The sequence below is a fragment of the Prionailurus bengalensis genome, chromosome B3, assembly GCF_016509475.1.
Source record: "Prionailurus bengalensis isolate Pbe53 chromosome B3, Fcat_Pben_1.1_paternal_pri, whole genome shotgun sequence".
Classification (NCBI taxonomy): domain Eukaryota; kingdom Metazoa; phylum Chordata; class Mammalia; order Carnivora; family Felidae; genus Prionailurus; species Prionailurus bengalensis.
The window spans coordinates 40,604,893-40,618,913 of record NC_057355.1 but is presented as its reverse complement, the minus strand read 5'-3'; the positions used below and the strand labels follow the sequence as shown (position 1 = coordinate 40,618,913).

At 47.9% G+C, this 14,021-nt stretch overlaps 1 protein-coding gene across 1 annotated transcript in view; it reads left to right on the top strand.

The window, feature by feature from the left end:
• The window catches only part of ZNF609 (zinc finger protein 609), a 211,479-nt gene extending 197,875 nt beyond the window's left edge, over window positions 1–13,604 (top strand). Inside the window, exons 4-10 of the mRNA XM_043555183.1 lie at window positions 1,537–1,624; window positions 2,308–4,648; window positions 5,638–6,004; window positions 7,613–7,788; window positions 8,028–8,244; window positions 8,856–8,934; window positions 9,242–13,604. Coding sequence (XP_043411118.1) covers window positions 1,537–1,624; window positions 2,308–4,648; window positions 5,638–6,004; window positions 7,613–7,788; window positions 8,028–8,244; window positions 8,856–8,929 — 3,263 coding nt within the window. The 3' untranslated portion in view covers window positions 8,930–8,934; window positions 9,242–13,604. The remainder of the gene's footprint in view (window positions 1–1,536; window positions 1,625–2,307; window positions 4,649–5,637; window positions 6,005–7,612; window positions 7,789–8,027; window positions 8,245–8,855; window positions 8,935–9,241) is intronic.
• The last annotated feature ends 417 nt before the right edge of the window (window positions 13,605–14,021 follow it).

Below are 14,021 nucleotides of genomic sequence, written 5' to 3'. Positions count from 1 at the left end.
ACTATATAATTCAGTAGGAAAAATGAGGAAAGCTTTATATAAAGAGACAATTCACTAGAAAGGAAATACATTTCATAATGATGTCTTAAAATGAAATGATACACAGACTCATCATAGGAAACATTTCATTAAAACTACATAAAACACTGTTTTTCTCCTGTCAGGTTGGCAAAGATCAACAAGTTTGAGAACACTGTGTTGCCAAAGGAAAAAGACAGCTGGTGTTACCGTGCACTGCTGATGAGTGTATAAATAGGTGAATCTTCTTTGCAATTTGGCAGTGTTTATCAAAAATCCAAAAACAGGGGCACCTGGGTATCTCAGTTGAGTGTCCAACTCTTGATTTCGGCTCAGGTCATGATCCCACAGTTTGATCAGTTCAGGCCCCACGTCGGGCCCTGTGCTGACAGGGAGCCTGCTTGGGAGTCTCTGCCCCTCCTCTGCTTACACTCTGTCTCTCTCAAAATAATTATATTTGGATTTTTAAAAATTTATTTAAGTGCTCCATGATTAATTTTACTTACAGGAATTACATCTTAGAGACATACTCGTGTAAGTAAGGTAAAGCATTTGTACAGGGTTATTTTTGCATTATTTGTAATAACAAAATAGTGAAACAGCCTAAATGTCAACAGGGGACTGATTAAATAAACTGTGGCATGATTTGCAATCATTCAAATGCAGCCATTGAAAAGAGTGAAGTAGTTCTGTGTGTACTGATAGAGAATGATTCAAAAAGTATTTAGATTTCATATATATGAAAAAAGTGTACAGAACATTGTATATTGCTACCATTTGAGGAAGAACATATAAGCATATTTGCTTATAAATGTATAAAATATCTCTGGAGGAACACATGGATATCCATGGATATTTCTGAATGGAGGCACCAGAAGGCTGCAAAACAGGGATAGGAGGAAACACTTCATTTTTACTGGGGTTTGTCTGCTACTGTTTGAATTTTGGAATATGACTATATTATCCACCCAAAAGCATTTTTTAATAATATGAACATGACAGGAGTGTTCATTGTGAAATCATTCCCGAGTCAAATGCTCAAAATACCCTAAATACCCATCAGTAGGAGAATGTGTAAATTATGGTCAAATCCTACAGTGTCCTTCATGAGCACAGTTAAAATAAGTTAATTAAGCTTTTCATGTCAACATAGATAAATCTCAAGTTTGTAATGTTATGTGAGAAACTTAAGTTAACTTTACTTAAGTAACTTAAGTTACACCCCAGCATGATCCCATCAATATGCAAAGTTTGAAAATACAGTAAAGAGTGCTTTTTGTAACCATGATATTTTAAAAGAGAAATCTGATGTAAGTATGGCACTAAATCTTATAAATCCATTGAGCTAAGTAGGCAGTTTCCATAATGGTATTTTGGCCCAGTCCTGCTTGTCTCACGGGGACCCAGAGCAACCCTAAATCCTCCTCCAGGAACCAGGATGCTCCTCAAATGAAAAGTATTCCTCTCAGTGGCCAGCAGGGTTTCCCTTGTCTATATCTGAATCTTCTTGTCTTCCAGGGATGTTGGTGGTAAATGTAACATGGAGGAACAAGACCTATGTAGGCACACTTCTTGACTGCACGCGGCACGATTGGGCACCCCCCAGGTAAGCACTTTACAGCTTTTTGGTGAATATTAGTCTGAACCAGTCTAATCGGTGATCCCTTCTTATCCCTTCTTCCTGTTAGAGTTGGATAGCTTTTAAGACACCTAGCTTTTCAAGACTATGATGGTGTAGAGATGAGGAAGGCACTGCATTCAAGAATAAATCAATTAGGTGTTGGTGGGTTGGGTAGGAATGGGGAGGAGATCCTGTTTAAGCCTTAGGGTGAAATTATTGAATTCTGGCTTCTACCAGTAGTCACCTTGAGACTAAGGCCATCGAGTCCGCCTACAGGTGAACAAACATTTATTGATGATGCTTTTTGATAGTAGCTTTTTCTCAGGAGTTTAACCTCAAGAACATTTGCAGTTTTAAGAACACTGGACTATGTGGGTTTCACAAGGACCTTTCAGGTTGACATCGCAGTGAATGGCACTTTACAGCTTGTTCCCAGTTTGCCAGGGTTTGGGGAACTCAAATGTTGGGGAATGATGTACAGCTAGCATGCAGATAGCACCCTAGGAGCTCACCACTTAACGCAGTTCCCATGGTTTCAAAAGTTCCTTTCACAAGTCATATTCATTGAAAATGATAGTTACCATCTGGACAGTTCTGGAGGCACCTAAACTGGTTTGAAGGTGTTTTCTCTTCTTAACAATATCTTGTTGTGTTTGCCCTTTGCCAAGGTTCTGTGACTCCCCCACCAGTGACTTGGAAATGCGCAACGGCCGGGGTAGAGGCAAACGCATGCGTCCCAACAGTAACACACCTGTCAATGAGACAGCCACTGCCTCTGACAGCAAAGGGACCAGCAGCAGCAGCAAAACCCGAGCAGGAGCCAATAGCAAAGGCCGTCGGGGCAGCCAAAATTCTTCAGAGCATCGCCCACCTGCCAGTAGCACCTCTGAGGATGTCAAGGCCAGCCCTTCCTCAGCTAATAAGCGGAAAAACAAACCGCTTTCAGACATGGAGCTGAATTCCAGCTCAGAGGACTCCAAAGGGAGCAAGCGTGTCCGTACGAATTCCATGGGCTCAGCCACTGGTCCCCTCCCTGGGACCAAGGTTGAACCCACTGTTCTAGACAGAAATTGTCCCTCCCCAGTCCTGATTGACTGTCCCCACCCAAACTGCAACAAAAAGTATAAGCACATCAATGGACTTAAGTACCACCAAGCTCATGCCCACACAGACGATGACAGCAAGCCGGAAGCAGATGGAGACAGTGAATATGGAGAGGAGCCCACCCTCCATGCAGACCTTGGGAGCTGCAATGGTGCATCCGTCTCGCAAAAAGGTTCCTTGTCCCCTGCCCGTTCAGCTACCCCCAAAGTTCGGCTCGTAGAGCCCCACAGCCCTTCTCCTTCAAGCAAATTCAGCACAAAAGGCCTCTGTAAGAAAAAGCTTAGTGGGGAAGGGGACACAGACCTTGGGGCCTTATCTAATGATGGCTCTGATGATGGACCCTCAGTAATGGATGAAACAAGCAATGATGCCTTTGATTCTTTAGAAAGGAAGTGTATGGAAAAAGAAAAATGTAAAAAACCCTCTAGTTTGAAGCCTGAAAAGATTCCTTCCAAAAGCTTAAAGTCAGCGCGGCCTATTGCCCCTGCCATCCCTCCACAGCAAATCTACACCTTCCAGACAGCCACCTTCACAGCAGCAAGCCCAGGCTCCTCCTCAGGCTTGACCACCACAGTGGTCCAAGCCATGCCCAACAGCCCCCAACTCAAGCCTATTCAGCCCAAGCCCACTGTGATGGGAGAACCTTTCACAGTCAATCCTGCCTTGACCCCAGCCAAGGACAAGAAAAAGAAAGACAAAAAAAAGAAGGAGTCCTCAAAGGAACTCGAAAGTCCTCTGACCCCTGGGAAGGTGTGTCGAGCAGAAGAAGGCAAAAGCCCGTTCAGGGACTCCTCGGGAGATGGGATGAAAATGGAGGGGCTCCTGAATGGCTCATCAGACCCCCACCAGAGCCGACTGGCTAGCATCAAGGCAGAAGCTGACAAGATCTACAGCTTCACGGACAATGCCCCCAGCCCTTCAATTGGAGGCAGTAGCCGCATAGACAGCACTACTCCTACCCAGCCCCTGACTCCCTTACATGTAGTGACCCAGAACGGAGCCGAAGCCAACTCGGTCAAAACCAATAGCCCTGCATACTCCGACATATCTGATGCTGGGGAGGATGGGGAGGGCAAAGTGGACAGCGTCAAATCAAAGGACCCTGAACAGTTGGTTAAGGAAGGGGCTAAGAAAACTCTTTTTCCCCCTCAACCACAGAGCAAAGACTCGCCGTATTATCAAGGCTTTGAGAGTTACTACTCTCCGAGTTATGCACAGTCTAGCCCAGGGGCTCTGAACCCCAGCAGCCAGGCAGGAGTGGAGAGCCAAGCTCTGAAGACAAAAAAGGATGAGGAGCCTGAGAGCATAGAGGGGAAAGTGAAGAACGATGTCTGTGACGAGAAGAAACCAGAGCTGAGCAGTTCCAGTCAGCAGCCTTCCGTCATCCAGCAGCGTCCCAACATGTACATGCAGTCTCTGTACTACAACCAGTATGCCTACGTGCCCCCGTATGGCTACAGCGACCAGAGTTACCACACCCACCTCCTGAGCACTAACACAGCCTACCGGCAGCAATATGAGGAACAGCAGAAACGGCAGAGCTTGGAGCAGCAGCAGCGGGGACTGGACAAGAAGGTGGAGTTGGGCCTAAAGGAGCGGGAGGCGGCACTCAAGGAAGAATGGAAGCAAAAGCCGTCGATTCCCCCAACTCTCACCAAGGCCCCCAGCCTGACAGACCTGGTCAAGTCAGGACCCGGGAAGGCCAAGGAGCCAGGGGCTGACCCTGCCAAATCAGTCATTATTCCCAAGTTAGACGACTCCTCCAAACTGCCCAACCAGGCCCCGGAAGGACTTAAAGTGAAGCTGAGTGAGGCCAGCCACCTAGGCAAGGAGGCCTCTGAGGCTAAGACAGGCGCTGAGTGTGGCAGACAGGCAGAGGTGGATCCAATACTCTGGTACCGACAGGTAACTATTCTGGGAGGAAACCCAAACACTGTTTGATAGTCTTTGTCTCTTTCTCACAAGTCCGGGCTCTCCTTATGTAGGGTGTCAGCAGAATACAGATTGGCGGGAGAAATCTATAATTTTAAAGATTCTTTACCTTTGTAAATCATTTTCATGTTTTTAAAAAGCAAGGTTACGTCAGTAAAAGGTGTTTTTCCCATTTGACAAGAGAGACCAAGGTAAATTAGCTTGATTTGTGTAGGATAACTTGTGACTTCACTAGCAGAGCCACGATTAGAACCCAGGTATCTCAGTTCCTAGTCGGTGTTTCTTCCACTATTTGGTTGTGTGGAATGGTGATCTCTCCATTTTCTAGAGTAAGTTACTACTCAGACTGAGTTACTTTCAAAAAGATCTTATAGAGGGGTACCTGGCTGGCTCGGTCGGTGGAGCATGCGACTCTTGATTTCAGGCTGCCAGTTCAAGCCACATTGGCTGTAGAGATTACTTAAATAAATAAAATTTAAAAAGAAAAAAAAAGATTTTATAGGTAAACTTAGAACTGAGAGCTTGGTCTCACATCATGCTCTGCTCATGAGATTTAGAAAGTCTTCCCTTTCTTCTTAGTGCCACAGTTAGACCTCCCTCCTCTGAGCTGGGCAACAGTCACACCTCTCTGCTCCGGAGCTTCCTCTAAAGAAGTGAAACAACCTGAAATTCCTTGGAAAAGGAGCAACTTCTTCTATTCAAGGACTCCTTTCCCCAGAATGCATATTCTCTCCTAGAGAAGACCCACTGATGGATTTTCCTTTTCCTTCTCCACATCTTGTTTCCTTTTGGGCAAGGAGGGGGGCAGACTTTTTTAAAAAAGCAGGAGGGACCAGAGTTAATTGTAAATATTCTGCCCCGGTGTCTAGTATTAGCTGCTCCGGTGTTTCTGCTGCGACCTCGAGCTTGAAGTCTCTCTCTTACCTATACAACACTCAGTGCTCATTCTGTGACTGTTGTAGGAAGCAGAGCCCCGGATGTGGACGTATGTCTATCCTGCCAAGTACTCGGACATCAAGTCAGAGGATGAGCGGTGGAAAGAGGAGCGGGACCGCAAATTGAAGGAAGAAAGGAATCGGAGTAAGGACTCTGCCCCCAAGGAGGATGGGAAGGAAAGCACAAGTAGTGACTGCAAGCTGCCCACGTCTGAGGAATCCCGCCTCGGGAGCAAGGAGCCCCGGCCAAGTGTCCATGTGCCTGTGTCCTCCCCCCTCACCCAGCACCAGTCCTATATCCCTTACATGCACGGCTACTCCTATAGCCAGTCCTATGACCCCAACCACCCCAGCTACAGGGGCATGCCTGCTGTGATGATGCAGAACTACCCAGGTACAGCACCCTTCTTCCCACTTGTGCTCTATTAACGGGGAGGGGAAATGAAGCACGGATTTCAGATCCAGAGTTTTCTTGCATGGCTCTAAGGCTTTTTTTTTTTTTTTAATGTTCATTTACTTTTGAGAGAGTGAGTGAGAGCGGCAGAGGGACAGAGAGAGAGAAGAGGACAGAGGATGTGAAGTGGGCTTTGCACCGACAGCAGAAAACCTGACATGGGGGTCGAACTCACGAACTGTGAGATCATGGCTTGAGCCGAAGTTGGATGCTTAACCAACTCAGCCACCCAGGCACCCCAGGCCCTAACGCTTATTGAAACTCAGATGACTGCCCTGTTTTGAATGTAATATTCTGTGAGTGGTCAGTCTAGCCCCAAGCTCCTTGAATGACCCAAACTACAATCTGTGAGACCGCCTCTCCCTCCCTTGCTCCAGCTAGAGTCTTGCCTCTGTAGTCCATTTTCCTGGATAACTGAAGGCAAAACTCCCACTAAACCACTACCATCTTCTCTCAGCTGGAACTATTTTAAACACATACTCTACATTTTGCAATGTAGAAATACAAAAGAAACGGGGCTAGTTCTTCTTAAGGAGCTTCAACTTAATCGTAGCAGGAGAGACACATGGAACAAATAAAATTCAAACCAGGGCAATGCGTGTATTCATTTATAAGACAGGTTCAGCTGCAACGTTTGGAAGGCAGTGGAGAGAGGAAGAGCTGTTTGAAATCAGAATGGAGGGGAAGTCCAATAGAAAACATTCAGCTTGGGAAAAATAAGCTCTTTATACTGCTGCCCATGACTTCTTGACGAAGGGCACATTGTAGGGGTGTACATATTTAACTTGTTGGAAGAAAATGGTCCTCAACTCCATTCACTGGTTTCTGTTGCCCGAAGAGCCATGTGGGATGCTTCTGGGGTAAGAGAGCACTCCTTTCACTCCTCAGAGCTCCCACCTCCCTATTGGAGAGCAGCCTAAACAGTCTTGATACCCTGGCAGAACGTTATAAGGCACCAGTAAGCTTTTCAAACAGAGCTAGGAAATTGTGTCTCCTGTGGTGTTCCTTTCTACCTATTACCCCGTCTGTCCATATAAAAATAATATTTCCACTTGCTGAGCGCCTGCTCTGGGCCAGCCACTGTGCTAGGTGGTTTATGTGCATTATCTTATTTCATCTTCCCTATGGAATAAGTATTGGTGTCTTCATTTTGATGGGAAAGAAACTGAAGCTCAGAAGGGTTGTTAATTTGCTTAAGGCTACCCAGCTGGTAAGTCTCAAGAGAGGTGCATTCAAAACCAAGGTTGTCTGACTCCAAATCCTATGATCTTTCCATTTCACCGTAATGCCCGTCCAAGATGAATCACTAGGGCTCTAGCGAAGCTGACTCCCCAAAAGTTGAGGACCCTGTTCCTAATATCCCTTAGCTAGTTTTGCCTCTAGAGTTCAGTAAAGAAAGGACAAGCAAAGTTTCAGCCTGAAGACACCGTAGGGGGAAATATCTCAGCCTCTGCCTAGGAAAGCTGATGCCTGCCCTAACCGGGCTCACCAAAGCAGAGCTTCTTTCTTTGACTTCTCTCATTGACTGCTTTATTTCTCCTTCCCCAGGTTCCTACCTACCTTCCAGCTACTCTTTCTCCCCATATGGCAGCAAAGTCTCAGGGGGTGAAGATGCTGACAAGGCACGAGCCAGCCCCAGTGTCAGTTGTAAATCCAGCTCAGAGTCCAAAGCCCTGGACATCTTGCAGCAGCACGCCAGTCACTACAAGAGCAAGTCTCCCACGGTAAGTGGCACTGGCTGCTCCCAGAACCCAGGAAGGCCAGATCCAGGCTCTGGGAGAAGGTGGGCAAGCGCAGGTCTTAACTACAGTGCAGCCTGGCTGACTTTGACGCTGGCGTCACCAGGCAACTCCATGATTCTTAGGTGTCCTGTGTTTGTAAGGAATCATAGTGTGGGCTCAGAGCATCTTGCTGTCGTGTGTGTGTCTCACAACAGTGCTTTGTGTCTGCTTTTTTTTTCCAGATAAGTGATAAAACGTCTCAGGAGAGAGATCGGGGAGGCTGTGGGGTGGTTGGGGGTGGTGGCAGCTGTAGCAGCGTCGGGGGAGCAGGTGGGGGTGAAAGAAGTGTAGACCGGCCCCGCACCTCCCCTTCTCAGCGCCTGATGTCCACACATCACCACCACCACCATTTGGGGTACTCATTGCTCCCAGCACAGTACAACTTACCCTACGCAGCAGGTAAGCCTCCTTCCCCTACTTTTCTTTTCTTTTTTTTTTTTTAAGATTTTAAGTAGTCGCTACACCCAACATGGGACTTGAACTCACAACCTGAAGATCAGGAGTCTCATGCTCTACTGACTAAGCCAGCCAGGTGCCACCCCACCACCACCTATCTTTTTGACTCCATCCCAGTAGCATAGTAGCATTGCCCACAGCACAGGACCCCCAGCAAGAATCCTTTTTTTGTCTCTTGTTGAGCTCCTAATCTGCCCAGGATCTTAGCCTCCTTCAGACAGTCATTAAAGCATATGACATTTATTTCTTCCCTTGGAGCTTAGGGACTCTCAAACTACTCTAGAAAATTAGCTTTGATATTCAGAAGAATAAGGACCAGGTGTTCCCACAGCCAGAGAGAAACAAGCAGCTGAAAAATAGAGCTTTACTACACTATCCGCAGCCACTCTCTCTGGCCAAGTATCAGATTTTATTCTGTCAGCACCCCAAAACTCAGGGGAGCCAGGAATTTAAGGAGAAACTCCTCCCAATACCCTCCCATCTAATAAAGAGAAAGTGTTTAATCAGAGAGTTCTGGGAGAGTTACACTAAACATGCCGTCCTCTCTCACTCAGGGCTTTCTTCTACAGCCATTGTTGCCAGCCAGCAAGGCTCCACTCCCTCACTCTACCCACCCCCGCGGAGGTGAGAATGGTAAGTCACTTTTTAATTGGGGACAACACCTAGAACAGGGATAGTTGATAGGTATCACAGAATCCCTGTGGAGCCTAAGTGAGGGAAAGCCATGTGGGGTCAGTGGTCTGGAAATGGTAGACCGCCAGCCAGGCCTCTTGTACAAGCCTCCCATTAAGCCATGTGCATCTGAGGAGAGCTGCGGAACACAGGTGTCCCCTTGGGGCCAGGAGTGGCCTCCCTGCAGTTCGTTTTCTCGGAGCGCCACCTTGTGGTTGTTACACCAAAAGGCTGAGTGCCTGGTTATCTGTCCATGTTTCCCTTGCAGAACACCAAGTGCCCGGATAAAGTCAGCTTCACGGGCCCGGACTGGCTCACCCAAGGAGGTGCTGGAGGTGCCATTTAGACATCAGTTAAATGGTGTTGATCATCCTGTTTGCCGTTCCCACCATGACCGAAGGCAGACCCTTGGCTATCTCACCTCCACCAGATCCCTGGACTCCCCAACCCTCCCTCTTCCTCAGGAGCTGGAGAGCTGGTACTTAGCAAAAATATTTATTCTCTCGGCCACAGTTGAGACTGTTGTGGCCTCTGTGGAGATGAAGGCACGGGGAGCAACCAGGGGAACATGGCCTCAGCCCAGAGAAGTAACTGCTCCGTTCCCCAAGCCCCTGGTCAGCTGCCAGAGCAGTGCCAACCCCCACCCCCAGGGAGGGACTCACAAGTACTGGGTAAGGTCTGAAGACAGCACAGCAGCCATACCCCTGTCACTGTCATTACCACAATCACCAGATCCTGCATCTCCCCAGCAGTTTGGGCCCTGGGAACTGGCAGCATGTGGAGGAATTAGAATCTCAGGAAAGAAATTGGGGGCTGTTTTCTCTGTACTTGTGAAAACAAAGTCTTCACCCATGAAGACTTCTCCCCTCTCATGTGAGCACATAAAAATGCTCAGAGCCTAGCCTGGAAAGGAAGACCAAGGCATTTGCCCCACCATGGCCCTGGGATACCTGTCAGGCAGAGGGCTGAGGTCCCAACACCAGCACAGGGCTCCCCAGGGATACTTGGGAGTGAGCTGGAGCATGAATGGAGTCTGTGAAAAAGAACCTGCATCCCCACTAAGTCCTGCTGCTTCTAAGCCCCCAACTACTTGCCCTTTTCTCTCTCTCCTCCTTACCCCTTGGTGCCTTTCCAAGGGGGATCCCCATGCTGATCTCTCCTTCTCTTTTCCACTGCTTGGCTCTTAAGACTCAGGCAGGTAAAATAGTATTCCCCCCAGCATGGGGAGCTTTGGAGTCTGCCAGGTCACCTTCGGGCAAGGCCCAGGAGGGAGCCCCTGGGAGCACCTAGCAGTTCTTAGAGGCGTCCTGTCCATTCAGCCCTCTGAGTATCCTCCTCATTTAGGGCCACAAATATATACAGCCCAGTTCCTCTGTATACAAGTACATGATTTTATATAGCTCAATCTATAACCCCACGTGTGCCAATATCAGCTGTGTTTCTTTGTTAACACACGTTTTTGTTTTAGGGGCCACTGGCCATGGAAAGTTACGGGTTCCTAACCCTGGGATAACACATCCAAGCCATTACTCCTCAGAGCCAGAGTGTACTCAGTGGAGCTGTGCTATGAGGCAGCAGACATTTCTCTGCTCTCCTTAGAAATGCAGTCTACCAGCCCAGCTTTATGCTCTTTGCCCTGGGAAAGTGACCATGATTTGGTAGCTTTATTGGAGTCACTTCTTCCCCAAGGTATGAGGAGCTTTAGCTCTTATTTTGCTTTTGAGGTATCATCCCTTTGTTCTCCTTGGCTATCTTTCCTTGACCTTCTGGATTGAGAAAGACTGACATACACCAGCCTAAGGCTAGAGAAGGGTATTTGTGACCAGAGTGCCAAAGTGACCATTTAAGAGCAAGGACTTGGCTCGGACTCCATTTGGGGCATGGGGGTGGAAGACAATAAGCACAATGCCCAGCAGAGGCTGCTTTCCAAGAGCCCTGGCTTAGGGTCGTTTGCCCAAGAGGAGCCCCTTTCACCTATAGACCTCTCCTCTAGGCTTTCATGTCAGTTGTTTTGTTCAAGTTGGGTTGAATCCTTCCCAAAACCCACTGTTTTAGACCACTTTGCAGGCCCCCAAGCAGCCTCCCTTTTCCCCATCATTCCCTCTGCCTCCTGCTAAACCCAGAGGGCAGGGCTCTGGGCAGTGACTTCCCTTTCATCCACGGAAGTAGTTGGTTTGGACACCTTCACCCCACCTAACCTGAGTCACCCCCACCAAGAGGATGACTCTGAATTTCAGCCTGATTGTACCCTCCCAGACTCCTGTGGGGTGGAGCCAAGGGCCCATCTCTGTTCCTGTTTGTTTTTAAATATTGTTATGTGTTTTGTAACTGTGGCGCTGGCTTACAGCGTGCTCTGTACATATTGTAAAGAAACCGTTGGAGTAATTTTCTTTCCCATTGGGCAGGCCTGGCCCCACATTCCTGCCCCTTCCACTTGGTTCTGTAACACAGAGAAGAGGAACTTCTGTATTAGCAGGGCAGCCATGGGTTCTGCAGAAGGGAATTTTTTTTTTCTTTCCTTACAAAGAAACATTTGGCTCTCTGATCCTTATATCCAAGTCTCCCTAGAAGCGTAGGAGCTGAGCTCCAAGAGCAGGTGAAAGCAACAATGGCAGAATAGCACTGTCTTTTCCTGGTCCCTGCTCCTTGCCAGGTCCAGTCTTCCCTCCCTGAAATAACATGCAGCAGCTGCATCAACGAAGGAAGTAGAGATCCTTGACAAGTGCTGAGTGAAGGATCTGCTGTCCACCTCCAGCCTCTATGGAGAGGAGGCACACAGGTAGGAGTACCTGTGGCACCCATGACTTGCTCAGAGAGATGAGACACTCAGCAGGGATTCCACCCCATGAGCGAAGGCTGGAATAGCTTGCTGGGACCAAGACCACCAGACCAAAGCTCTCTATGAGCCACCTCTGCCCCTTCACAAACCTCGTTCACCGGGGCTCCACACAGAGGACCTACAGGGAGGGAGCCTCATCCCCAGTTAGGACAGCCAGGGCTGGGAGAGCTGCTCTTTAGGGTTCACATCTGCTTCCTCACTTAAGGTGTGCCGGTTTCCGTCATCCCCCTTCCCTGCCTGTACGTGTATGTGTACATGTATGAAGTTCCCTTCTCTTACCTCATTCCCTCCACATGTCTCCTGATCAAATGACCACAGGCAGAATGGTTAAGAAGGCACCCCATGAAATGGTGATTCTTGAATATTCTCTCCGGGCTCCAAGGGGAGGGTGAGAGGATGTGGTTTTGGGGGTGGGAGGGTGAGACTGTAGAAGGGCTAGAGTTACTGTACACGGGCTTTGAGGTCACCCTTGTTGCTCATTATGCTGTGTACCCTGTTACCCTCCCAATGTCTACTCTCCTGCCCCTGTGATTTAACTGGGCAGCTAGTTGGCCCCATAATTCTGGGCCTTTGTCATTTGTTTTACTACTAGGGCATCCCAGGAAGCTCTCTGATGATCCTCTGCCATGGGCCCCTCCTGGGATCAAGCCCCTCCCAGGCCCCGCCCCCAGCCCCTCTTGCCCCAGCCCACCCGCTTGCCTTGGTGCTCAGCCCCCCATTGGGAGCAGGTTGGGGCGAGCTGGAGGCCCGGGCTGGAGGGGCAGTGTTGCTGTTCATAGCTTTTGTTCCATTGGCGTTGCTCTGTTGGATTTAATTTCAGTCTTCCTGATTCTTCCCTTCTGTAAAGTGTACATTACCAAGTTCCTTGTTTTTTATATATATATATATAAATATATATATATACAAACTGTACTCTTTTTGCCTTTGTACATTCAGGCAAGAAGAGAAAATAAATCTTTTTAAGAGACAATCACAAATCTGTGAGGGCTGCTGGTTATTTCTCTTGGAGTTTGCTGCTGAGCTGCCTCCTCCTCCTTCCCTGCTTTTCTGTTTTCCCTCAGCTTTCCTGATCTTCCTGGTCCTGCTCCATATGCATCCTCAGCTCCACCTTCCCTGGCTGATGGCAAACTGTTGAATCCAGTGTCCAGACTACCTGCCCTTGAGCCCTTTCTTGCCCAGTGGTGTTTTCCAGCTTGGCCACTGGCTTATCCAGGGCTTTATCCTGTGCCCTGGCCTCTCCTGTCTTCCCCCTTAGACCCCATTCACCAAAGTGGCTTTGGACCCCTCAAGTACCCTGAGGTCTATCCCCCCGGAGGCCCTGGCTTTGGACACTCACTTGTGAAACTATGCAGCTGGGAGCTCTCTGTTTAAGAGTTTGCACTACTTGAACTGCCTGGGAGTTAGAACGGATGGTTTTTAGGAATGAGTGACAAACTGTCCCCTAACATTCCCATCCCCTCCCCAATTCCAGCCTCCAGAGTGCTCTGATCCAGAGCCCAGAGAATCATTCCTGGCTGGAGGACTCCTATGGCTACCCCATCAGAACAAGGGCTAAGGATTTATGAGTCCAGAGCATTTGATCAGAATTTCAGAGGGTGGTATATTCTGAAACACAGCCCAACCAAACCATTGTTCTGCCTCTTGAATTTTCTTCTTTTCCTCTGATCTCCTGCTCCCCTTTTTTCCCCCTTTCTCTCTACTTCCTTTTCTTAATTGGCTTTGGAATTGAAGTATATTTTTAAATTATTTGTTGTATTTATTGAATAAAGTTTTTAATGTCCCTGTTCTTAAATTTAGACTTAGTTTGCCTTTCACATATCCTCCCTATCCCATTCCATCACCCCTCAAAATATTAACACCTTCTAAGTTACTTTTTTGATTGGAGTGCAGCTTTTGGGTACAATATTTCTTTCCTGCCAGGGGTCCTTTCTAGCAAAATTTCTTTTTCCAAAAGGAAAGCTTAACTGAGGGCCTGGGTTTCCAATTCAACACTTCTAACTCTTAGCTGTATTGAAGGGGGTCCATCAGCAGATGGCAGCAGAACCTCCAATGCGTTTGTTTCCTATCAGTTTGAAGGACTGCGTTTGATCTTGGTTCTTTATTCCTGTCTTGTAGATTCCCCAAGTCTGAGTTCAACATAATCCTCAACTGCCTACATTAACTTGGCCAATGTCCGCATTCATGTGGACCTCTGCTATAGGTATCTCAC